The sequence below is a fragment of the Myotis lucifugus genome, unplaced genomic scaffold (genome assembly GCF_000147115.1).
Source record: "Myotis lucifugus unplaced genomic scaffold, Myoluc2.0 scaffold_3, whole genome shotgun sequence".
Classification (NCBI taxonomy): Eukaryota; Metazoa; Chordata; class Mammalia; order Chiroptera; family Vespertilionidae; genus Myotis; species Myotis lucifugus.
The window spans coordinates 6,893,402-6,919,563 of record NW_005871051.1 but is presented as its reverse complement, the minus strand read 5'-3'; the positions used below and the strand labels follow the sequence as shown (position 1 = coordinate 6,919,563).

General features: G+C 46.5%; 1 protein-coding gene across 1 annotated transcript in view; it reads right to left on the bottom strand.

Moving 5' to 3' along the window:
* KIAA2012 (KIAA2012 ortholog) overlaps nucleotides 1-24,664 on the bottom strand; it is an 87,605-nt gene extending 62,941 nt beyond the window's left edge. The window contains 9 exon segments of the mRNA XM_023763173.1: nucleotides 940-1,110; nucleotides 3,871-4,017; nucleotides 4,862-5,030; nucleotides 7,713-7,855; nucleotides 8,811-8,994; nucleotides 11,080-11,213; nucleotides 15,770-15,920; nucleotides 22,837-23,121; nucleotides 24,555-24,664. Coding sequence (XP_023618941.1) covers nucleotides 940-1,110; nucleotides 3,871-4,017; nucleotides 4,862-5,030; nucleotides 7,713-7,855; nucleotides 8,811-8,994; nucleotides 11,080-11,213; nucleotides 15,770-15,920; nucleotides 22,837-23,121; nucleotides 24,555-24,638 — 1,468 coding nt within the window. The 5' untranslated portion in view covers nucleotides 24,639-24,664.
* Nucleotides 24,665-26,162: the final 1,498 nt, after the last annotated feature.

Here is a 26,162-nt window from a genome sequence, read left to right as displayed (position 1 = left end):
CTGACAATGGTGAGGATGAAAGACGTGGGAGCTGTTGTTGCCTTGGTGGCTCTCAGTCCCCACGTGCCTCAGAGTGTCTCCCGCATCCCTGAGTGTGATTCCGCCGTTAACAGATGCTTTTTTCACATTGTCTGCCGCCCAAGCACACACCACCTCCTTCATCTGGCGCTCAACCGGGGAGAGCAGCCCAAGGCTGCGAAGAGGGAGGGAGAGCTGGCTGGGCTGCAATTTCTAGAAAATGGCTTGTCTGTCTCCAGCCTGGCACCTCCCACTGGGATTTTCAGGGGCAATTTGGACTCGAAGCAATTTTAGCTTTATGAGCTGCTTTTAGATCAAAGCCCTGTGGAAGCGGGTACTGTACTGTCTTTGCATTGTTGCTCTTGTAGAAGCATCTTAGTCTCTGAGACTGTCAGCTCTTAAGAGTGAGAACTAAGTCACAGAGGGTGTGGCCTGGCCCTACCTCACCCTTCAATAGAAATTGGAGTCCTTCTCTCTCTGTGCACAGGCCTTGGCTCTGCCCTGGGCGGAGGCTGCCTTCTCCCGGGGTCTACCCACCCCCCTAGCATCACCAGGCTCCCTGGCCCCCCGGGGGGTTATGGCTTGGGGCTGAGTCCGTCTGGTAGACCCAGTAGCGTGTCTCCCTGAGGAGTGCAGGGAGCTGTGTCATTGCACGCTGCCGCCAGGCGTGAGGAGAGTGTAGGGCAGCTTGGCAGTACGTGCTGGTGCAGCAAACCCCTAAACATGTACTGACTCTAGGAAAACAGGGTGAACATGAATCTCACTGACATTTTGGAAACACGGCCGATTCCCCCTTTCCATGGGGTGGTGTTCAGACGGCTTACATCACAGTTGCCTGGTGGCCCTGCAAGATGGTTAAAATGAGCCCAAAGCCACAGACAAGCCAAGCTGGGGGCATCCAGGCCCCACCGGGGTGATTACCTTGTCCTTCTGCTGGGAGTGCGCCCCTGGAACGGCTCACATTCGGGCGGCCTGCGGGGCTGCTGTGGCCTGACGTCCTCAGGCCGTCCGGGCCCCCCTGGCCCTCTGGACTTTTTCTTCCCTCGTTCAGGGACAGTGGTGGGGTCACCTTCTCTGCTGCGGTGTCTCCATCTTCAAAAGCACAAGGAGAACAAGCATGAGTGAGAGAACTTTTGAGTCAGCAAGAAAGAGAGGCAACCTCTTTTCTAACCTGGTTGATGGCCCCTAGGGTGCAGGTTGGTTTATTCCCCTTGTTCTCGAGTTTGTCCCTCTTCCAGCCCTGCTAAGGGGCAGAGGCCAGGTAACTCCCCTGGCCAAGGTGAAGTTCCTCTTGGCTCGAAGAGTGGCCTTTCTTCGGGAACAGGGAGGATCTGAGCTGTGGTGCTTGTTATTCTCGCTCTACTGATGGCCTCCTGATACCCAGGAAAGACCAGAGAGCCTGCAGGGTCCTCCCAGCCCCGAGTCTGCCGGTTCTTACTGGAGGAAGCCCCGTTTTAGAACTCATGGGGTCATTGGCTATGAGGTCCAACCACAGAGCAATTTCCCTAAGCCAAACCAACGCTCACATGGCTCCTCAAGGTCGTAGGGTACAAAGTAGCACCTCCCGAGGGTAGGAAGAGGGCAATGGGGTTGATGACAATGGCCCATCTCTGTTCTTTCTCTAACTCTCTCTTAAAACTAGAAGGGACTGCTCTAAGTCTTTAAAAAATATTTTTACTGATTTTAGAGAGAGGAAGGGAGAGGGGGAGAGAAACATCGATCGGCTGCCTTCTGCATGTCCCCTAGCCTGCAACCTGGGCTTGTGCCCTGACCAGGAATCAAACCGGCAACCTCCCAGTGCATGGGGCAATGCTCAATCAACTGAGCCACACCGGTCAGGGCCCAGGTAATCCAAGTTATGGAGACCTTGTCCTAATCTCATTCCGTGAGCGTGGTCTTTATTTCATGTTCAACACTCTGCTGCTGTGTGTGTAAAGCTGGCTTCCCACACAGTCTCCAAGTATCAAAAGCTACTTGATCAATACAAAGGGCAAAAGGGCATCTTTACGTTGGAGAAATCTAGCCTCCTTCGACCAAATGATAAAATTTAACATCACCTGTAATGGGACAAGCTATAACAAAGGAAGTAAGTGCAAAGGGATATTTTGTGTCCCTTGGTGTGATACCCTGAGGAGGACACGTCACCTGCTATTCTTGCCAAAAACGTTTGACCAGAATCTAATCACAAGGAGGCAGACACATCTAAATCGAGGACCATTCTGTAAAGCAACCAGCCTATTCTCTTCAAAAATGTCCATGTCGATGGGCTTGGAAGACAACCCCAAGCTCTGCGTGAAAATGCAACAAGGTATGAGGGACGTCTTAGGCTGGCTTCCCCCTGGCAGGGTGGCAGAGGAGGGACAAGCTCCAGACACTCGGTCCTGCTGGACACAGCAGCTCAAAACAAGGGGAGGGCGGTGCGAGGTGAGCCATGCCCAAGACACATGTCACCGGCGTTGCCGTGGCTCGGGCTGTGCACCTGAAGGCGTGGCCCGCCGCTGGAAAGCTCCTTTCTCACCTGTTTGCAGACAGCAACCCTTGCCCATATTTGATTTTTTTTTTAAAGAAAACTTTATAGTCTTTAGGATGATTGACTCTCACTTAACAGATAGAATAAATAAGCCCCTGCCCCAATAATTAAAGGAAATTCTCAAAACCAAAATGTCTCAAGAAGGTCCTGGCCTGGGTCCGTCGTTCTGTTTATTCTAAAAAGCAGCGAGTGCAGTGTAACGAGTAAGAGGGACGGAGGTCCTGGCACCAGAAGGCCAGGCTCCAATCCCAGCTGGGCCACTGCGAGTTGTGTGGCCCCAAACAAATGGCTTATCTCTCAGGCCTCCCGTGTTCTAATCTGTGAAAGGAGGGGAGGGTTGCTGTAAGGAGGAAATGAGATACGATGTGTTAAAAATGAAGGACAGCGCCCGGCACAGAGGAATTCAGAACGCCTGAAATATTAATGCCCACCCTCTACTCCTGATGGCCACTAGTCGGAGATCACCTGGTGCTTGTGATGCTGCCATCAGGCACTTGCTCTCTGGAAAGGAGGCTCAGTTTTCTGAGAAGGGGGAGCATTCTAAATACGGCCCGTTACTTCCCACCTATCCAACACATGCAAGTACACACCCATGTGTGTAATTCCAAATGTTCATAGGATGTATTGAAATATCAGAGTAAGGCTTTTATTATTGATACTAGAGACCCGGTGCATGAAATTTGTGCACGGGAGGAGAGGGGTCCCTCAGCCCGGCCTGCACCCTTTCGCAATCTGGGACCACTGGCTCTTAACCGCTTGCCTGCCTGCCTGCCTGATTGCCCCTAACCACTCTGCCTGCCTGCCTGATCGCCCCTAACCACTTGCCTTCCTGCTTGATGGCCCCTAACCGCCTCTGCCTCAGCCCCCTCGGCCGTGGCTTTGTCTGGAAGGACGTCCTGAAGATACTTCGGCTGTCCAGTCTAATTAGCATATTATGCTTTTATTATTATAGATTATGGACTTTTAAATGAGTAACTACATATTCCTAAACTGATTAGAAATGAAATTGTATTGGTTAAAAGCATAGGATAAACCATAGAGCATACAGCAAAGTTTTAATCAGTTTGGTGCTGTTTTATATCTGCGGCCAGAGATTATTAAGTATTAGTAGGGGGATGATCTAATGAGCAACTGATGAGCTAGGCACCAGGCTGGTTTTACCGCTGCGTGTTGGTTAAGGCAGCTGCTGGCCGAACAAAAGCCATCATCCAGTGGCCACCTCCCTCCCAGCCTCCTTCTCCATGGCTGAGGACCCTTGTGGGCCTCGCCTGGCTTCCCTCTGGCTGAGATGCCTGGGGATGCTGGAGAGTGGGAGTAGCTACCTTGAGGTGAGAGTGTGGCCCTGCCCATGTCCCCTGGGAGATGCACTGTGAACTCCGCCAGCCTTTCTGAGGACGCGTGCTTCAGGGGAGGCCGCCGGGGAGGACTGGGCTCTTCTGTTTCTGGTCCTGACTCAGCATGCGCAGCACCTGGGAGACGAGGAGGAAGCCAAGTTGTGGTGAACGCCTGTGGTTTTTGCCAGCTGCCTCTTTTTGGAGGGACCCATCTCTTCCCTGCTTGCACCATGTGGTTTGGGTGGAGCTGTGTCCATTCCCTCCATCCATGGATGGGCATGGGGCTGAAGCCTGGCTAAGGAGAGCACCTCATAGCCTTAGCCATAGTGACTGGGTCCAGGACACGTAACTCAATCAGAGGCCATTCTAGTACTTTTGCAAGAGCGTGTAGAGGCATAGCCTTTATTTTTAAAACTTTTTAAAACAGCACTGTGCAGTTTTAGTAACCATTCAAGTATAGTAGCATTTGGTAACATCAGGACAGAATTGGGATTTAAAAGTGTTTTCACAGAGCCAATACAGCCATTGACCCAGCACACCAAGTGTACCGAAGTAGAAAAGATACAAGAAAAATAGCTACATTAGAAAGGCCTCAACACTAGAAAAAGAGTAAAACAGTTTCAGTTTCTCCTCTTTATCCCCTAAAACAACATCATACAGTCTGGATCTACCTATGGTCCTACATCAGCTTCCTTTTGACTGGGGTTAACAGGTAGGCGGCCATCTTTACCTCCACATGGGGACAGCCTGCTTGCGAGGGAAGGCTAACAGAGGTGAGAGAGTCAGACAAATAGCGCCCAGATGACAATTTCTGAGGCCTGGATCCACCTGAGCCTGGAGTTTGTTCATCCTGGCACAACCCCCAACTCCGTGAGCAAATGCATTTCTTTTTTGCTTAAGACAGTTTGAGTTAGGTTTCTGAAACGTGTTCCTGGCCGGCCTGCGCTTCCTCAGGAGCACCCACCCACAGGGGACCTACCTCTTCTGTGCACTTTCTCCTTTGAGGGGTGCTGGGTGTGGAAATGAATCTCCACTGGGAAGACGAGGAGCTCTGCTGGGGGCTCTCTGGCTTTAAGTCGACTCTTCAGGGGGTCCAGGACTCCGGGTGGTTCTTGGGAGATAGGAGGTAATTTCAAGGTCTTTGAAGCCTGGAGAAAATTAAAAAACAAAACAAAGACCAACATGGCAGGCATTCAAACCCGGCTGCCTGCAGGGGACAAATGGCATTGATCTCACCGGATCTCTAGCACCAAGAGCTGCTGGTGGGCCCCCATGGCTGAGAAGTAAAGCTAACCAACCAGGGACCCGGGAATCTGACTAGAGTGGGAACTCAGCTCTGCCCTTGTTAATCCAGCCTCTGACTCTTCTCAGAAGTGTCAACGTGATCAATTCAAGAGCCTTTGAGAGGAAAGATAGTCTTTCTTTTTCTTGCAACTGGGGGAACTGAGCCAGATTGAAACGATATAGCTGAGATTTCTAAGTATGGAGAGGGAGAAATCTCAAAGATGGGAGAAAATCAAGGAGCAGAACATTAGTTATGCAACCATTTAGGTAAGAAAGAGCAGAAAAGAGGAATACACATTTGTGGTTGCTTACCTTACACAACCTCTCTAAGCCTCAATTTCTTCCTCTGTAAAATGGGAGTAATCATACTATCGACCTCAAAAAATTGCCATGAGGATTAAATGAGCTAGTGATGTGTAGTTACAATAGTGTTTGGAATTGGGTTCATTTCTATATTTCTTTGAGAGTAGACTTGTCTCTCATTAGACTTTAATACTCTATCTCGCCACTAGCAGAAAATCTATGTATCTCTATTCTTCTGTAATATGAGCTTAGCTAAAAAGAATCACTGTCTGTCAGAATCAGCCACAACTTTAGCCCAGTTTTTGTGGCCAAAAAAAAACCCAACCCCCAAATGGGCCCCAAATGGTGTGTGTGTGTGTGTGTGTACAGAGTCAGAAACTCCAGGAGTGGTACTTAGAGTCTCCTGTTTCCAATTATTCAGAAGTTGCCGAAAATTTCTTTTAGTTGCAGCTTTTAACAGGAGAACTTGGCTCTATGAAATGTATATGTGTGCTGAGTATTGGGGAGTTTAGTTTCACAGGAGGAAAAATAAAAACGTTCCTCACTTTTTTAATGCTCAAAAAGAGAAAAAGAATCAGAAACACACGCAGGCATCCTACATGTTTAGAGTTGAATAAGGAAGGAAATTCAACCCAATATATGCAGAGTTAATATTTATAATTTGGAGACAGTAAGAAAATGATTGATCAAATGCACGCACACACATAGGATCCTTATGTTCCTGGAGACCTTCACTGCCCCGGTCCCAGCTGCCCACCAACTGCCCCTTTCTGAATACTGACCTTGTGCGTTCTGTGTGACAAGGTTTGCATTGAGAAATCTACGTGGAAACTCAAATGATTTGTGTGAGGTAGGGCTGACAAGCCAAGCCTTAATTTCTTTATTCTAATTAAAAATTTACAGTTTCAATGTAGTGGAAAATATTGCTCTCCTCTGTAAACCATGCGCGTGGGTTGAGGGAAGGGACTCCTGTCTGCTGGGCTGGTTCAGTTCTGGGATGACCTGGTATGAGATTGGGGACGTGCCTCAGGCCTGCGGGGACTCTTGCAGGTCATGCCTGCTGCTTCCTCCTGGGAAGACAGAAGCCCTGCTCGGGTGGTTGGAAAGGTTAAGGTCAGGACACAGGAACTCAGAGAAAATCCTGTATAGACTGAAAACAGCCTCCCTCATTGGCACCAGAACCACCTGGAGTGCCCGTGGCTCCTCAAGGGCCACTTCAGATGACACGAGTCTCCACAATTAACTGCCCTTCCCAGTCGGACACAAGATACTTTCACCAAAACACATCACGTCTTTTCTTCCTTGCATTTGGCATATGAGGTTGGCGATATGATCCATCATGCAGACAAGGTCACTGAAACTCAGAGGGGGGGGGCGACCTGCTAAGTTCACACAGCTGCTTTGGGGTAGAGCATTCTGGGTCCCCTGTGGGTTCCCACTCAGCATAGGTGCCTCCAAACTACCCCAAACCCAGATAGAATTGCAAGGCAGGACCAGGCCAGAGACAGCGAAGGACATCGCTAAGGAAGAAGGTGTCCTTGACTCCTGAAGGGACTGATAAATCTGTAAATTCACTCTACATTTTCAAAGGTGACAGACCCTCCACTATGCAAAACCATTGCTCGATTCTAGATCTCTAGCATTTTCTGTTTCAAGTGGATCTATTGCTTACAAATTCAAATTCTGTCCTTTTTAAAAAAATATTTTTATTGATTTCAGAAAGGAAGGGAGAGGGAGAGAGAGATTGAACATCAATGATGAGAGAGAATCATTGGTCAGCTGCCTCCTGCATGCCCCACACTGGGGATTGAGCTTGCAACCCGGGTATGTGCCCTGATCGGGAATCGAACCATGACCTCTTGGTTCATAGGTCGATGCTCAACCACTGAGCCATGCTGGCTGGGCTCAAATTCTGTCCTTACTCATTTACAGATAATCCCCAGCCCCTTAGTAGAACAAAGGATTCTGTTGCCACTAGAGAGTGCAGTAACATCAAATGCTTTAAGGTACAATTAGGGGCAGCTAAAATTCCTTGGACTTCACTATTTTCAACATTTATCACTACAGCTTTTTTCCAGCTCCACATGGTGAGGTCAGAGTGGGTAGGGTCAGTTCTCTGTTTGAGACATCCCTCTGAGTCACCTTGTTCCTAAATGGAGATGAATCTTTTAAGTGCATGCTTGCACGGGTACACACACACACACAAACACACACACACACACACACACACACAGACACACAACCTTTTTCTTCTTCAGCTCCCCAGGTGTGTGTTTTTCTGAGTCAGTGGCAGAGGCCACAGGAGGGAAAACACATCTTTCAGCAGGAGGCTCCTGTGACAAGTGGCTGCTGCCGCCCATGTGGAGTTTCATGTTCCCTTGTTTGTCTGTAGAAACAGGATGGGAATGAGAATTTATTAGTTGCAGGTATGGGGAGGGACAAGTTGGCTTTCAACTGCTATCATTTTGGGGTTAATGGGAAGAGGCAAAGAGAATGCTGGCGCACTGAGACAGCCATGGCTTTGGATGAGGTGGGTTCAGGGAGCCCTCATCTCGTAATCTGGTTGGGGTCTTGCTGGCTGAGTGAGGTGATAGAATGGTAATAATAATAATAATTGTTGATATATATTGAGTGCTAAATATGGAACAAGAATTGCTCAAAGTATTTTACATACATTAACTCAATCCCCACAGTAGACTTATGGAGGTATTATCATTATCCCCAATCTTCAGATGAGGAAACTGAGCCTCAGAAGGATTAAATAACATGCCCAAGATCATAGCTAGAAAAGGAAGGGGGGGGTAATTTGAACCCAGGCAGTCTGATTGCAGAATGTTTGCCATTGAGTTCTAGACAAAGAGCCTGTCAGTCTCATTCCTACCTCCCATTGAACTTTGGCTGTTATTATTATTATTAAATATGTTTTTATTGATTTTAGAGAGAGAGGAAGGGAGAAGGAGAGAGATAGAAACATCAATGAGATAATCATCAGCATTGATTGGCTGCCTCCTGCATGTCCCCACTGGGGATCGAGCCTGCAACCCAGGCATGTACCCTGACCGGGAATTGAACTGGTGACCTCCTGGTGCATAGGTCGACGCTCAACCACTGAGCCACATCGACCGGGCTTGACTGTTATTTCTTTTTTTTAATTATTTATTATTGAAAGTATTACATATATCCCCTTTCCCCCCACTGACCCCTTTTGCCCTGCCCCTTGACTGTTATTTTCTAAGGTGAGTGGCATGAGGAAGTGACACTCAGCTGGCCTCAGTGTTCTCAAGTGAACTTTGCATGATTAGGTTCACTCAGATTTAGAAGCAAGACATTTGGCTTCTTACCGCTGAGATCTGCCTCCCAATTGGGGAAGGAGTTGCCATAGAATGTAATGTGGGGTTTGTCACTCATGAGCCAAGGGTGATCAATGTGGGCATGCTCAAAGGCCCTCCTGGAGGTTTGCTGTGTTTTTTCATTGTGGTTTTCTTTTGAAACCTGCATACGATGGTGGTTCTCTATCGACGTGTCCTAGGGAGAGACAGACACACATTTCTGTCAACAGGCTTTGTAAAGGAGCAGAGCAGGCTCCTGTAACAGTCAGAACTTGTGGCTAGACTTGTGGTTCCAAGGAAGAAATCTCCCCTGTAGCTGGGGAAGAAAAACATGGTTATAAAAGCAAGATCTCTAATGCTGTTTGTTACAATAAGACATTTTATTATGGATGAGAGAAAGAATGACATTTAACCATGCTTGACATTTGACCTATAGCATTCTTCTCCTTCTCCTCCTCCTTCTTCTTTTCTATGCAAAATAATGTCTGTCTTTCTGCATCACTGGGTAGTGGTGCTCATCAGAATTTCCTAATAACATAAAGACAAAGGCAAGTCTATATATTTGATCAGATGTCAAAGGAATGGGAGGTGGACTATTAGGTGACCCTTAGTTGTAGCTTCTGCTGGCTTTTTGCTGTATGCTGTTGACCAATATGAGGCAGGTGGACTTTTGTGAGAGGATAGTATTTGGTGGCTAGAACCTCGTTAGAGCATTTCTTCTTGAATGAAATACACAACAGATAAGGGAGTAGGGGAGGTAATACAGAGAAGCTACTCTTTGCAGCTCAGAAGGAAGCCCATGTATGCATTCAAGAAGCCCATGTTATCCTCTAGCTGTGGGTAGCAGCTAATGTGGTCATCCAGAATAAACACTGGACCACGGCAGCGTTTTCCTGTTACAGCCCCAAAAACTTCGGATAGGGATTCACCAGATCCAAAGGCTCCAGATAAAATGAATGGAAACAGTTCTAGAGGCAAGAGCTCCCACCCAGCATCTTCTAAATTTCTTCCGCTGGTTGATATACTGTAAGAGACTATTGATAACTAAGTTCCCATCATTGTTGCGTATCCTTGCCCACATGTCCCATAGCTAGCTCACTCTCCGAGGGTTGGTGTAAGGCCCAAAGACTGGGGTGAGACCTTGAGAAAATACAAAGAAGTTCATCAGTCGTGTGAGAATGGGTGACAGTCTGTTGGAAAGCCATGTAAAAGCACCACTACCTTCGGATTTCCATCTATACCCACAGGGTCTTGATAGAAGATGCACAGTCCCTTGTAGGTAAAAAATTTGCCTGACGACTTCCATGAGTGAGACCAGGGGAAAGCTTGGAGTGGGCAGGATGTGTGGATAGGACACAGCAGGGGAATGGCCAAGAGCCCCACCTTTACCTACCTGGGCTACAAGACTCCATGTTTGGGGGAACAAGTGGGGCATGCCAACAGTGCAAAAATAAATAAATAAAAATAAAAATGAAATAGTAGTATCATTGACTTTATCCACCATGAAATTCCTCTTTCCTCTCCACTTCCATTATGTGGCATTCTCCCCCTTGCCTGTTCTCATTGGCATCTGACACATTTATTCAACTCAAACACATTTATTTAAGATAGTTGCATGTGTTGTCTATGTTGCTCTGAACCAGTCATTTTGTATACACACACACACACACACACACACACACACACGCCTTAGACTTCAGAAAGCATTTTTACATTTTAACCCATTTAATTCTCAGTAACCTTGTGAGATATGTATGATGACAGCTCCATTTCCCAGAATAGGTCATTCAGGCTCAAAATTAATTAAATTTCCTGGACAGGCTCACCACAACTAGGAAGATATAGGACTTGAATCAAGACTTTTCCAATTCTGCGGCCAAGAGCTTTTTTTTTCTTCTTCTAGAGACTACAGCTAGATGAGGTGAACAGTCTAGGAAAGATCTGTGATTAAATAAGTTTGGAAACCCATGAGTTAAAGTTAAACTGGCTACTTTACCTACAGAATTTCTCAAAAATGGTCCATAGTTAAGTGTGCACTGTGCCTCTCCACGAGGAGAAGATGGTATGCAGCATTTCCCAAATATATTTGGCCATGAAACCCTTTTAATTTTTCATGGAGTATCTGGCAGTGGTAGGGCTCTACAGGTGACACTTTGGGAAACAGCGGTCAATAGGTTCAAAGGACTCTTCTCTGGAGGACCCCAAGAAATGGCGAAGGGAGGGTGCATTCCTCTGAAGTCAAGAAGAGCAATGACAGAGGGGAGTCCATTAGAAATGGTACCTCTGCCTGGGTTTCATCTTCCTACCAGAGCTGCTTCCTGAGTGGCGGCAAGTGAGTCCCCTGATGGCTGTGGTTCTTGGCAACTGAGCCGTGGTCCCTGGGTCCACCAGTCCCAGCTTCCCATTCATCGAGCCCTACCGACCCACAAAGGTGAACTGTAGGTCAGTTTTGTAACACTGGGGATTGACACAGTCTTGTTCGCTGCCTGTCTTCTTGCTTTTCTGAGCAAAAGTGTTGATCAAGGCCCTTGTTGCTCCTGCCTCATTTCTGCTAGTGCCAGCCAGGTTTGAGGAACAGAACTGCCCTTCCTCAAGGGTTGAGTCTTCCTTTCTTGGACTCAGTTTCCTCCTCTGTATAATGGGGATACTGACTTCTTGCCCTCACTTCTTTGCAGAGTTGTAGGGAGCTCAAATCAGATCATGAATGTGACCAAGCCCTCTGTAAACTGCGAGGGACTAGTGAATGACAGGGGTGTGATTATGGTAGAGGGACCTGCAGCCCTGCTCTGTTGTCGTTGAGACACTGGGTCTGAAGCCCTTGATTTCCTGGCTGTCTGCTGGTTGTTTACTTGTGGAAAAACCTCTGCCAAGAGCACTGTGGTGGGTTGGCTGTTTAGCTCTCCAAACTTACCCTGTCTGCACAACCCTCAGGAAGAATCTGAGTCAACAGATGACTCTGGCATGGTTAACGAATCTTTCATCGATGGTTTAAAGGGTCCTGCAGCTATTTTCACCACTTACTCAAAGTAGATTTATTGCTGAAACAGTCTGGCAAACCTTTGTATGGAGCTGCTTTCGTAACACCTCCACTCTCCGCATGCAGCTGGGTGGAACAATGTGGGGTTGTCTTTCAACCAGGGGCTCTGGAAGCCTTCAGAATCTCTGTGTGTGTTGGGGCGCCGGACTTCTGGAGGCTCCCAGCCAGCTTCACCTTCCCTCTATCCTCTCCAACCTTCGTCATGCCCATCCTTGCTGCTGTTGGGTCCAGAGCCCATGCCCACTTGTGGGGCTACTCCCTCCCTACAGCTCTCCGGCCTCTGGCCATGGGCTCCTAGGCTACTTTGGGGCTGCGCTGATGCTGAGAGTGTTGGTGGAACAGATACAGACTCAGGCTCAGGTTCAGAGGGGTCTACTCAGGTTTTTGTGGCCCAGCGAAGCCTGAGGAGGCCCAAGGCCACCTCAATCTGAGGAGGCCCAAGGCCACATTAGGCCTGCCCCCAAGAAGACCTCAACTCCTTACAGTGTGGCACTAAAGACCGTTTTGTGTGTTCGACAATGATCCTTTGGGGTTAAGCCCAAAGGACTTATTTTTTCAAGTCCATCCTTCCTGATCATGTTAACCTAGAACCACATTTCTGAGGGTAAAGGAAGTAAAACTTGGGGCAAATGGCTACACCCCTATGTCGGACTCTAAGTTGGGGGAGGGGATATTGTGGGTCAGTGAATATAAAGAGGCATTCTTCCCTTTGGCTGTCTCCCCGGTGATTTTGATTATATGACTCAATCTATGTGAGGGAAACCAAGATTCTTCTCAGTAAACATCAGCGCTGGCTCATTTGTTTATGCTTAGTAGAAACAGGTTTGTAAGGAAAATATAAGAAGGTTCAGTTTTGAGAGGAGAGCACAAAACTTGGTCTCTCTATATTTCAAATATGGATTCAGATTACCTGAATAATGTGAATTGTGGTAGCAATTTAGAGCTCTTAGAAAGCTTTTTTTTTTACCTTCTCTCCTGTGATTTTTTCACAACAACCCAGAGAGGGTGGAATGCATATACCGTTGCTCGCATTTTGCAGATGAGCAAACTAAGGATGCAGGGAGCATAAATGACTTAGTCAACATCACATTGTTGGGGGATCTGAGATTTGTAGCCAGGACTTTTGCTACTTTTCCAAATAGAGTATCTGGCAAAGAGAGGGAGGCCAAGGGGGAAATGACGTTAAAACCAATAAAACCGTCAGTCAAAGTTCAAGTTACAGGCCGAATTGTTCTTATTTCTTAACAAATTGACTTTTGGTCCTGTGATCATGGGCAATTGGGCAATTGGGCATTGCAGTTAATTAGTAACTATGTTTTAAAAATACAAGCTGGGGAGGTCTATAACATTTCTTGAGCACTTACTATGTGCCAGATACTGCATTATCCCCTTTAACTCCCACACCTAATCCTGTGAGGTAAAGGTAGGAATGGTCATCTCCATTTTATACATGAGGAAAACTGAGGCCCAGAGAGGTCAGATGGCTTGGAATCTGGCTCCAATAGCCAACATATTTAATCACTTATCTTATGTTGTCTCATTGTTTTCTGCCTGATTGTATCTTCCTTAATGGACAATGTTCAAACCCAAGACTAGTGTTGTTATCTCTAAGACCTCTAATTGAGTGACCATTATTTCTACCAATAACTACTCATCAGGATACACCAAGCATCCTGTGCTGCTCCAAAAACAGTCACCTTAATGTACCAAAGAATGTGAGGCCACACCTTGCAGGTGTACCTCCAAACACCATCTCCTGCCTGTCTTCCCTCCATTTTGGATTCTACAAGGTACATGTTGATTATATGGTCTCAAATATTTGGATTTTAACACCTTAAAATGGGGTTTCCCAAAATAAGGTCTAGGGGTTCTGGGTTTCATTGTCCTCATCTGTAAAATGAGGGTGTTAGTTAGTCTAGATCAGCACTGTCTGTACTTTCTGCAACGATAGAATATTCTATATGTGTTGTCCAATATAGTAACCATTGGTTGCATGTGGCTACTGAGCCCTTGAAATGTCAGTAGTGCAACTGTGAAACTGAGTTTTAAAATTTTAGTTTAACTAATTTACATCTAAATGGCCACAGGTAGCTAATGGCTACTGTATTGGACAGTGCAGGTCTAGACTCTAGATTTTAGATGATTTCTTAAGTCTGTTCCATCTAACATTCCTTAATCTGGTGGTTTTGTGGCAATATCCTAAGAAAGAGTACAGGCTTTGGAGGCAGAATTCTCTATTGCAATGACTGTTCTTTTTCTTGCTAGGTGTATATCTTGAGCAAGTCACTTAACCTCTTTGAGTTTCTGTTTGCTCATCTCTGTAATGAACATAATAAGACTTACCTCATGACTGGACTGGAAATTACTGTGAGCTGTCCCTAATCTGTTCAGTACTATAGGGATTTTACTTGTCAATATTATTCTTGAGAACTTGAAGTATTAAAAGAGCCAGAAGTTGCCTTTGCTAAGGGAGATGGGAAAGATAACTGGATAGCACTAATGGACAAAGAATAGGGCCTTGGCTAGTACTAGAGTTTGTGAGAAAAGACAAGGCAAGAAGAAAAGCCTACCACAAAGTTAATGTTTCTGAAATTAAAAAGAACATGTCCACAAACAATGGTAATGCCTAACCAATCCCTGTCCTTGGAAAAGGATCTGCTCTGGATAAGCTGAGAATCTAGTTTAGCAAATGAGTGGAGAAGAAAATGGCAGGTTCTCAGAGCCTCGTGCCATTAACTATCCCCGCTATACATCTCCCTTGAGTTTTGATTCCAGCACCAGGGAATTTGTTCATAACCTGATCCCCATGTATTTCATCTACAGGAAATATGCTGGTCAGGCAATTGTACTTCTCTTTGTAAACTAATACTCTAGCCTATACGTCAGTCTCTATGCACTTTGTTAATATGCACCGACTTCTCTGAGACCAGTTGATTCAGGGGCACAACTGAAGAGATTGAGTTTCTGGGCCATCCATGTCTTGGGAATGGTGAACTCACCCAGATAATGCTCCTGTGTTGGACCTTCTTCCCTTCCCCAGATGGCAGCCCACTTTGCCACTGCATTAAGCCCTCTTTCTTCAAAAACTCTACTATCTTCAGTTAATATTCTTAGACTTTGATGGCCTAGGATGTAAAAACACTGAACAATGGACTGCAATATTTCCATTTTGGGGGTGGATCACCATTGTACACCTAAGAGATCAAGTGGCTTCCCTAACTGATGCCATATACCTGATCCAGAAGTCGCCTTTACTAAGGGGGATGGGAAAAGATAACTGGGTAGCACTGATGCACAAAGAATAGGGCCTTGGCTAGTGCCAGAGTTTGTGAGAAAAGACTATGACAATCAAGCATGAAGAATGTTCAGTTTTCCTCTAGTCCTGTCTATTTGTTGGTGCAGAAGAAATGGCAAACCGCCAAGTGGGCACTGGCAAATCCTGCAGCTCATCCCCCTTATCCCAATAGATTTGCCAAATAAAACATGAGCTGTCCAGTTAAAATTGAATTTCTGATGAACAATGAATACTTTTTAGTAGAAATATGTACCAAATATTGCAAGTTTAATCCTCCCCCCTAACCTCCCCCCCCTCCCCCCCGCAATAAATCTGACAACTCTCTCTAAACCCCAGCCATTTCCTGTTTTCACTTTTAAGCCTTTATTTACAGAGTGCTTTGGGGATCTCTGTTCAGCAGAAGGGTGTCGGTCTCACTTCTGAGTGGATTGTGCTGGAGAGCCGCCATCTTTCAGAGGAAGAGGCCTAACAGTTCCCCCTTCTGGAAGATCTAGGATCACCTTGGAAGGGGAACTAAGGAATGTTGGGAAGAATGTGGAGCCAGGGGTGTGGGGAAGATCTGGCTTCTGGTCCCAGCTCTGCTTTTGGCTAAATAATCTTGGACAAATTACTTTGCCCCTGGGGCCTCTTTTTCTTTACCTTGTAAAAGAGAGGGATTGAACGGAGGGATCTGAAGTCTCTGAGTGGGGAAGGCTGGGAAGAAAGTTCCACTGGGGACGTGGAGAATGGGGCTGCTGAGAGGAGCCAGAGTGAAGGCAGGACTTCCCTTCTTCCCCACCCTCTTGTCGCTCTGCAAATGTGGGGCAGAATAAAGGGCGACTGGTATGAGAGAGCCTTGCATGCTACTGAGCTTGCGCACCTTCGCTTTAACACAAAATGGGCCTGACATGCTGGTGTTTTAAGCCTTGATGGAAAGTTCTCTCTCACACCAGAGTGTGAGGCGGGGCAGCTCAGGGTACACCTCCTCCCATTTACCCACTGACCTGCACATGGTGCCAGGGGGCCATGTTTGCAAGAGACCTTGAGGGTGTGGCTCTCTGGTTGGCTTCGAAAGCAGAGGTACAGTGTGCCAGGGTCTGACCTACTCCCTCTGTGGGGACACCAGTCAGGAAACGGCATGGCTGCTGAGCCCCAAGCCTCCTACTGACACAGGCTGGTTAGCACAATCCTCATCAGTAATCCAGGGACTCCTGAAGGGGCGGCGACACCAGAAACAGATGCCTCCGCCAACAGACATAAACCGAGAGCCCATGGAAGAAAGCTCTAAAAGGCCCCTGCGGGCTTGCAGTTGGAAGGAGAAGGAAACATGAGAATTGCCAGACCCCATCTTGAGCTTGAGCATCAGAAAAGGACAAAGAGCCTCAAAAGAAAACACATGACTTAGGTCAGCCTGTGGAAATCATTTTAGTGGCCCTGCGCGGCAGTGGGAAAGCCAGCTTGACAAATCGGCGTTGTCATTTAATGTTTTGTAACATGAATAACGGGAGAGACAAACTACGCCCGTGTTCACGGGGAGCCTGGCATTTTAAAAATACCTGGCTCTGCTGACTTTCGTTTCAGCCAGGGAGAACTTACTGGCAGATTCAGTCCCCCTGTGCAAGACATCACGGGGAACAAATGCGAATAGTAACATCTTACACTTGGCCAGGGATTTTTATGATACAAGAACTTTTACCTCATTATAATCCTTTAAGGTGGATGAGTTAATATTATAACCACTTAAATGATGCAGGAACTCTCTAAGGGTGATCAGTTAAGCACAGGAATAGCAAACTTGTGATAGCTATGTTGACATCTCCCCCCACCCCCTGGTCCATGGCAGACATCACCGATTAATTATGGCATTCTTGACTGATGAACTGATTGTGATCTCAGAATCCTTCTCTTTAAACATTTTTTCAAAAGTGGAGGCATAATTTATATATAGTAACATGCACAGAGTTTAAATGCTCCGTGTAATAAAATCTGACAATCGTATACACCTTTGTCACCACCACACAAAACAAAATATGGAACATTTTCATCATCCCAGAAAGTTCTCTCATGCCATGTTCTGGTCAGTGTCGCCCCACCCACCAGACCATCATTACTCAGGTCAAGAAGCCACTGGCCTGAATTTCCTTGCCATATCCTGCCAGAATTCACCAAGGAAGGTTTATGGTTTAAAAAAAAAGAAAGAAAAATATGATGAAAATATAAACCTGCTTGATGGGGGAGAGGAGGTTTGGGACTTTGTTCTGCTGAGCAAAGCTGTGGTTTGCTCCCATTTTGAAGTGTTTAGGACATGGAAATGCCACAGAAGGTCAGCCTACATCTGTAGCTGCGGATTCAGGACCACCAGAGAGACTCTTCAGATCAAGAGAAGGCTGGGAAGCCAAGTCCATAGATGAGGGGATACCTCTGCTGAGGAGAGAGAAGCAGGTATCCAGAACATTCGTTCGTTCATTTGTTCGTTCGTTCATTCATTCATTCCTCAAAGATCTACAATGCACCAAACACTGTGCCAAGCACTGGAGGAAAAAAAAGGATGAATAAGACAGATTGATGATTCATAAATAAATTAAGTAACACATGAAAGAAAGCATGGCGCATTCAATTGGCTTTATACTCTAGGAATTTTTAAATTAAATGAATTCTTGGAATCCAAACACAGAGCATCAACTGGCCCTTGATGTCTGGACAGTTTATGTGGCAGGTACTTCAAGTGCAATAAGAGCCTGAAAAAATTCAGCCCCACATAAATTTTGAGGCGTTTTCCAGAGGATAAGAAAGAAAGGATTGTAGGGAGAGCAGTGCAAGCAAAATGACTTAAGTTCTTTCACTCACTCCATTTTTTCCTTTGGTCATGCGGTGACTGTTTGTTGAGCACCTCCTGTGTGGCCGGCGCTGTGCTAAGCCCTGGAATCATGGCACCATTAGACCCCAGGCCATTTCTGGGTGAACTGGAACTTCCTTTCCTCCCTCTAAATCTTTGCTTCCAATGACTTTTCTGTGAATGCAGCAAGACCAAGTCTCCTCTACGATGCTCTGGCCCCTGTGCAGAGGGCACGATGCACTGTTCCATCTGGAGAAGAGTGCCTTGTTTTCCTCATTAGTGGGTATTTCTGAAGCACCAGCTTGGTTCTGGAGCTTTCCTGGGTAGTGTGCTCAGTGGTGCTGGGAGCTGCCCCAAAGAATTAGAGAATCCTTTGTCCTGGACTCTGGGGTGTCATTTTTGCTTAGACTTTGAAAGCGAATGGTGGCTTCTGTATTAGTTTCCTGTTGCTGCTAAAACAAACCACCACACAATGCAATGCACAGTTGTTATCGTGTAGTTCTGGAGGTCAGTTTGAAACGGGTCTCACTGAGCTAAAATCAGGGCTGTGTCATTTCTGGAGGCTCCCGGGAAGAATCTGTCCCTTTGCTTTTTCCAGTTTCCAGAGGCTGCCTGCATTCCTTGGCTGCGACCCCTTCCTCCACCTCCAGTCAGCAACGCTGGGCAGAGTCCTCCTTATGCTGCCCTTTCTCTGGCTCTCCCTTTTGAGTCCTTCTTCTATTTATAAGGAGCCTTGTGATTACACTGTGCCTTCCCAGACAATCCAGGAAAGTCTCCCTGTTTTAGGCATCTGATTAGCAACCTTATTTCCCCTTTGCCATTTAACCTAATCTTAGCCATAGGTTCCAGGGATTAGGACATAGACACCTTCAAGGGGCATTATTCGGCCCACCACAGATTCTTTACATTTTTTTTCTATTTTTCTGGTTTCTCTTAGTAGTTTTTCAAATTACACCGGTGAGGTTGGTTGATAAATTTCAAATCTCATTGGGCACCTACAGCACTGAGAGAAGCCCAAGGCCTGCTTAGGGCTACCAAGAAGACCAGTCAGGGTTAAATCTATTCACTCATTTCCAACGTGTAGAATAATATGTCAAGTAGAAAAAGCAAGATAGAAGAGAGAATGTATAGTACAATTTCAATCTCATAAAAGTTTATTTTATAGATGAGTAATGGTGGTGGAAAGATTGGAAGGGAATACATTAAAATTCTAAGAACAGTGGTATCAGGATGTTGGGCATAGATTACAGATAGTTTTTTTTCTTCTTTTTTGTATAACATAAAACATCTCAGTAATATGGTTAGATTATATTTGTAAATGAAAAATATGTTAAAAATTATTCTATTACACCCACCATCTTCTCATACATATTTTTCTATTCCTTCCCCAACATCAGCTTGGACCACAAACCACCATCCAAAAGTTACTCTAAACATAAAAGGAGACAGAAGGGAGCCGGGAGGGGAGATTCTGGGATGACGCAGAAATAAACAACAGCAGGAGGCTGGCTGTGACGGCTTCAGACCGCTCAGGCCTGCCTTGGCTTTGCCAACCAACCCCAGCTTCTGGTTTCTTCTAAACTGAATAATTAGTGGGCATGGTGTGGCCTCTTATCCCTGCTCTACGGGGAGTGCTTCCTTTGATGAGGGACTTGCTCCTGCTGGTCACTTTCCTGGTGCCCACCAGGCGTCTGTAGGCAGAGGGGTAGAGAGGACCCCCTGCACCTGTCCCCATCCCTGAACTGGTTGTCATGTCACCCACCCTGGTGCTGGCAGGCAAGGGTTTTCAGAGGATGGAAGCACCTGGTGCAGGCTGTGCTCCCACCCAGCAGCTACGGGGTGGCAGGTGCCAGAGTCCCCAGGAAGCCAAGAAAGGCCCAGACAGCCAGCTGCCATCTTACCCCAGAGGGTGGCCAGCCTTTGTGTGCACCAGTTGACAGAGGGGTGAAGAGAGAACCCCAGAAACCCCAGGGCTGGCAGGCAAAGCCCTCCACACTTTGAGCCCACCCACTTCTGGTACAATTCTAGCTAAGACTACACCTCTCTAATCACCCTGCTTTCCCTGCCTGTTTTCCCCTCTAAGCTTTTACTCACCCATGCCTACAAGGTCCCTTCCCACCTATTTTTACCACAAGATTCAGCTCAAATTCTATCTCCTCCAAGACACCACGCTATCAATCACAATCTCGACCTTCTTTATACTTCGCCAGCATATTAATAAATTATAGTCTAGCCCGGCAGGTGTGGCCCAGTGATTGTGTGTTGACCTATGAACCAGGAGGTCATAGTTCAATTCCCATCAGGGCACATGCCCTGGTTGGGGGCTCAATCCCCAGTGTGGGGTGTGCAGGAGGCAGCCGATCAATGATTCTCTCTCATCATTGATGTTTCTATCTCTCTCTCCCTCTCCCTTCCTCTCTGACATCAATAAAAATTATATTAAAAAAAAGAAGAAGAAGAGTGGTTTTAACTTTGGGAATGTTTGAACAATGTCCTTCTGTTAAAAAAGAAAACAAAACAACAAAAAACCAAGCAACATATCTGTGTGTATTTAGAAGTGTGAGAACTCTGACATCTAATCTCTTGACTTAGCATTTATCTTCGCTCATTAGGAAGTTAGGTCATCAAGAGAGTTGAAGAGTAGGTGTATGTTGAGCTATAAAACCCAGATGTATTGCCACATGCATCTCATTAGATTCATATATAGAACTGGAGGTGATGTAAGATGCTTTAAAAATTTAATTGCGCCTCCTGTGATAGCCTCGATTCTCACAGGTCTGAATGAAGCCTACATTTTGTAGGTTTCCTGATTCACAGTTCAGCAGTATAGATTCTTCTGTAAGCAGCACTACTTTATCCACTTGCCATCTCCCCACTCTCCCCTCCCCATTTTGGCTCTTTTACTCCGAGCATGGTGTTTTTAACTCTTGAACTATGCTACTTGGACAAAGAAATACTGACCCTGCAGAACAGATGGTGTGGGCACTGGTGGGCTCAGTTTACAGTGGTTCCAGTCCATTTCCCTTCCTGATCCCACCTGGCTCTGCAGCGTCAACCTTGCTCTCTCTTTCACTGTCTGCCTCCTTCAAGGTCACAGATTTTTATTTTCTTTTAAAAATTCCCTGACTTACCTACTCTCGAGTTCTGGTGTGATTACCTACCTAGTTGCATAATCTCGAGTGAATTACTCAAACTTTCTGTGCTTCAATTTCCTCATCTCTAAAATGGGATAATAATAGTATGTACCCCCGGTATTCATAGAAAGCATACATGAATCATACATGGAAAGCACTTAGAACAGTGGCAGGAACATAGTAAATACTCAAATATGTTAATGATCATTGGTATTTTTATTTGTGAATGTTATTTTGTAACCTGCTTTTAAAAAATATGCGGTGAATATTTTCTCATGCTATTCATGACTAATACATGACTTTATTGCCATTCTCTGACTATATCATAATTTATTTAATCAATGTTCTATTGTCAGACATTTATTATTTTCAATATTTTGTGTAATAATTAGTAACCCTGTAGTAAACATTCTTGTGCATAAATTTCTGGGCACATCTCTGATTATTTCCTAAGGCAAATTACTAAAAGTAGAATGATGAATCAACGAGTATCAGCCCTTTTTCAGGCTTTTGCCTAAATGCCTTGCAGATATGTCATGTGAATTTGTGCTCCCAAAGCATGAGACGGCTCATTTCCCCACAGCCTTTCCAGCACCGGACATTATGGTTTCAAAACTTTCTTGCCAGTCTGTAGTTTTCATAGTCAGATGGTGTGCACTGTAGTTTCCAAAGCTCTCCTCTTCTGAGATTTTCATTTTTTAAAAATCTCAAGCCCCTTTTGAGTTACTTTTCTGTAATTTTAATCTATGAAGTCTCTATCAGAAACTCCTGCCCTGTTACTATTCCTAACCTTTCCTTTCTGATTTCTTCACACCATTTCTCTTCTACCTGTTGGGAGTTAGACTATAGTGTTGTGTTTGGGTCAGGTATGTTATAAATCTAGTAGATAAATACTATCGGAAGACAGGAACTTGCTTTTTTTCATTGAGCCCAATCTAACAAAAAATGAAGCAGTTCCATAAAAGACTCATCTCCTTGATAGCAATAAGATACTTGTTGCCCCAAATATTTAAGCCATATAGACAAGCGTCTGACGGCTGTGGAAGGGATTCTTCTCTGGCCGTAAGTTGACCTACATATCAGTGTCCAACTAGGAAAACAGAACCCTCCAAATCTGTAAACATAGAAGAAATGTAATTCTGGGAATTGGTTACCCAGGTGGTTAAAAGCCAAAACGATGATGAGGTAACACTGAGATTCATAACATTAGGAAGCCAGCACCACCCTTAAACTGAGGACAGAGGGAGAGCAGGTGGGGTCACCTGGAGGAACCTGGAGCCACAGTGGGCCTGTCTGTTGGGAGCTGGACCACAGAGGTGATGCAGGTGCTTCTCACCACCACAGGTAGAACGGGAGGGGAGAAAGACATACCCTGGCTTTTCTCTTCTCCTTCTCTGATCTCCTTCCAATGTATTCCATTGGCAAATTCAGTGAAAAGCCAGTGGACCCAGCTGTCTGTAGAATTATATGTAGTGGGCACTGGTGGGCTCAGTTTACAGTGGTTCTAGTCCATTTCCCTCCCTGATCCCACCTGGCTCTGCAGCGTGGGATCACTTACATCGCCTCATTCAGGCCTCGTGACAGTTGTGTGTGGCAGAGAGTGCCGAGATACGGTCGGGTTTAGAGGTGAAGGAATGGAGGCTGAGGGTTGCCTGCCTTCCCTGGGATCTGAGAAGGACTTAGACCTAAAGGTACAGGTGGATTTCTAGCCACGCAGGCCCAGCGCCTTCCCCGACCCCCGACAGTGCTCTGCCTACCTGTCTCCTTCCGTGAGCCAGGATGGCTTCTCCGAGGTCCCGCAGCGTGAGCAGCTTCGGACCCGGCCTTTTCCCGTGGCCTTTGGGGCGCCAGGGGCCTTTTCTCCTCTCTCCGGGCGTCCATGCTGATAGGGCTAAACCTTCTGAGTAGAGGATCAGGACTCCCTTTCTGGTGCTGAAAGTTTTAGGGAGTACGAGGCTCCATGTGTGCTGGGTGGGGTCGCCCTTATGCTGCGGTTTGCAGACCAGGACATAATCTTCTGGAGACTTCCAGTTCAAGTAATCCTGCAACGGAAAGCAACCACCTTGATCGATTCACTGTGGACAGCACATGAAAAATTTTTCTTTTAAATTATATTTTTATTGCTTCTAGAGAGGAAGGGAGAGGGAGAGGGAGTTAGAAACAGCAATAATGACAGAGAATCATTGATCGGCTGCCTCCTGCACGCCCCCTGCTCGGGATGGAGCCTGCAACCCGGGCACGTGCCCAGATCGAGAATCGAACCATGACCTCCTGGCTCGTAGGTGGACGTTCAACCACTGAGCCACACCGGTTGGGCTGGACAGCACTTTTATAGCACATACTGCTTGTGCAAGGTGTTGGACATTTTTTTAAGTGATTGGTTTTCTCCGAGCTGCTCACATGGTGCACAAAACACAGTCACTCTTCTGAGCAACTGATTTCACATCTCAGAATTAGTAGGACCCAGGGCACGGTCCTGTTTTACTCCATATGACTTTCAGGGGAACTACTCGTGCCTAGAGGCTTAAATAGGGTAGAGTTAGGTTACAGGCCAGTTAGTTTCTTGGTATGCAAGTAAGTCGTCAGAATTATCAAGGGCAGCAGATAACTTTGAAATTAGACCTGGACTAGCTGGCAGTTTAAAGAGGAGAACGCCATTCCAACCCATCACTCCCGCTGGACACAGGGAGAATTTCTATGCATTCCAGATGCATTGTAACTTTATCTAATTTGGCTATTTTGGAGCCTATAAAATAGTTACATATCTTGTAAAAGAGTAAATGCCATTGTCCACAGAGGTTCTTTGAAACTCTATATATGTCTTTTAATATAGCAAAGGTCAGATATCATGACAAACTACCATGACAATGGAAATCTCGGTATGAGCCAAATTTTTCAAAATACCCCCAATGGAATTTTTATTCTTGGCAGAATTCAACGAAGTAAAATTGCAGTACAACAAGGGAATTTTGCCACTACTTTAAAATGAAAAAAAAAAATTTTTTTTTGGCCTGTATTAAATCTGAGTCCTGTGGGTTGAATTCCAGCAAGTTCAAGGAAGCCATTGAAATGACAAGAACACACACAGCCTTCCGACCACAGAGCACAACTCTAAAAACCAGAGAGACATCAGCTTGCCTAGAACCCAGGTGGAGATTCTGGTCTTGAACCAAACCATCCGAATTCTAGACAATCTGGAAACTCCATCAGCCTAAAGCAAACGAGGCTGTAGGTCGGCGTGCAGGAGGAAGCAAGGGGGTCCCCGGGGCAACCTTGGGGTGTCAGGCAAACCACCTTATTTTCTTGAGTTTCACCAAGCAGGGAAGATCTGCCACTGACCCCCACCACCTCACCAATCAAACAAACCCAAACACGCATGGCTCAGCTCCAGATGGAAAAAGAGAGCATTCCTCCCGCACTGCCCCCCACCCCCACCCCCACTCCCAATATGCCCTGATTCCGCTGTAAAACTCACCTCTGGTTCAAAATAGACTTCTACCTTCTGTTTGTTCTGGACCCACTTGCCATGTCCCCGGCTCAGGGGAGAGAGCGGGAACATGTTTTCCCTCTGACCACCCTTCTCAAGGGCAGTTCATCTTGGGTTTGAAGGCTGAAAACTGGTCACACCTCAAGATTTCCTGAGCGCAGCAGGGAGCCTGAGGAGACCACAAACACTGGGCCTTTTATGAAATGCATTTCCCCCTCATACAGCAGCTTCTTAGTAACAGCCGGCCACACAGTTTAGACAGTGTGTGTCTTTGTCGGGAGAAAAAATAAATCGCAAACCCAAACTCCTCAAGCCCCCGATTGTCTACTTTCTGGGCAACCTCTCTCTCCCCTTTGCCTGTGGCCTTGTTGTCCCTGGTCCGGTTGCTCTGTTACCAGCGCACCTACAGATCCGGCCACCACACCATCCTTCTCACTGCAGTGGAGGTTGTTTCCTGGTTGCTATGGCAGCGCAGGGAAATGCAGTCCCGTAAACCAGCCCAGGCAAGGCGGAGACTGCCAGGGCAGTGTTCACACACTGGGAGAGGGAGGGTCAAACGGGCATTGAAGGGGCCAGGCTCAGATTTCAAGTCCTGACAGGGGGAGGGATGAGGGCATGCTGAGATATTTTTTCTGTTATCACAGCACTCAGCTTGTTTTTAGAGTGTCTTCTTCCTTCTCCTGATGCCAGAGCCTCTCACTGTCCACCCACCGTGAGTAAAGTCAGAGGAGTCACCACGGTCACCTAAAGCGACCTGTGAAGCTTTCCTTGGCTGAGCTCCAGCACCTCTTCCCCTGGACATGAGGCCCTTTATGGTCGTTGCTGCTTTGCACGAGTGAGTGTGAGATCCCGGGACTCTCCAGAGGGCTTTGCATACCTGCTTACCACCCAGGTGAATGCCATCTCCAAAGAGGAGCTACTTGGGAGGGACAATTGGGGGGCATTGGGTTGCCACAATGGCTGGAGGCCAATACTGGCACTGAGCAAGCAGGGGCCTGGGATGCTGGAGGCTCTGTGGTGTGTGAGACTGCTCCACGTAATGAAGAATCGTCCGACTCTGAATGCCAGTAGCATCCGTTGTGAGAAGCACTGCTATGGCCTAGGCTGCTTGGCTCTCCTGGATGCTGACACTGTGAGGACAGGAGGCGGGGGTGGGGGGTGGGAGTGTCAGGGAACAAAAAGATGCCTTTGCTGTGATCTGTGGCCCTGCTTTGGCCTGTCATCTGTCAGCTGAACCTCCATGGCAGCCTGTGGGAGTGTCCCCCGCTGACCTGCACGAAGAAGTCTAAGAGGCCGCGGGCCCAGTTACCTTTTAGATCTCCCTCTGTGGCTCGGCCTTTCCCAGGAAGCAGGCTCAAGCCTCCTGAGGAAGAAATGGAGGTCATGCTGTATAATCAGGTTGGGTTCATCATCAGGAATCAAGACAGTGAACATAGAGGCTCAAAACTTTATTGTGGAATTTAGTCAAAACCACAATAAATACAATTTCAACATCCATTAGGATGGCTATTATGGAAAACAACAACACCCCCCCCCCCAAAAAAAGAAAATACCCAAAAAAAACAACTACAGAAAAGAACAAGTGTTGGGGAGGAC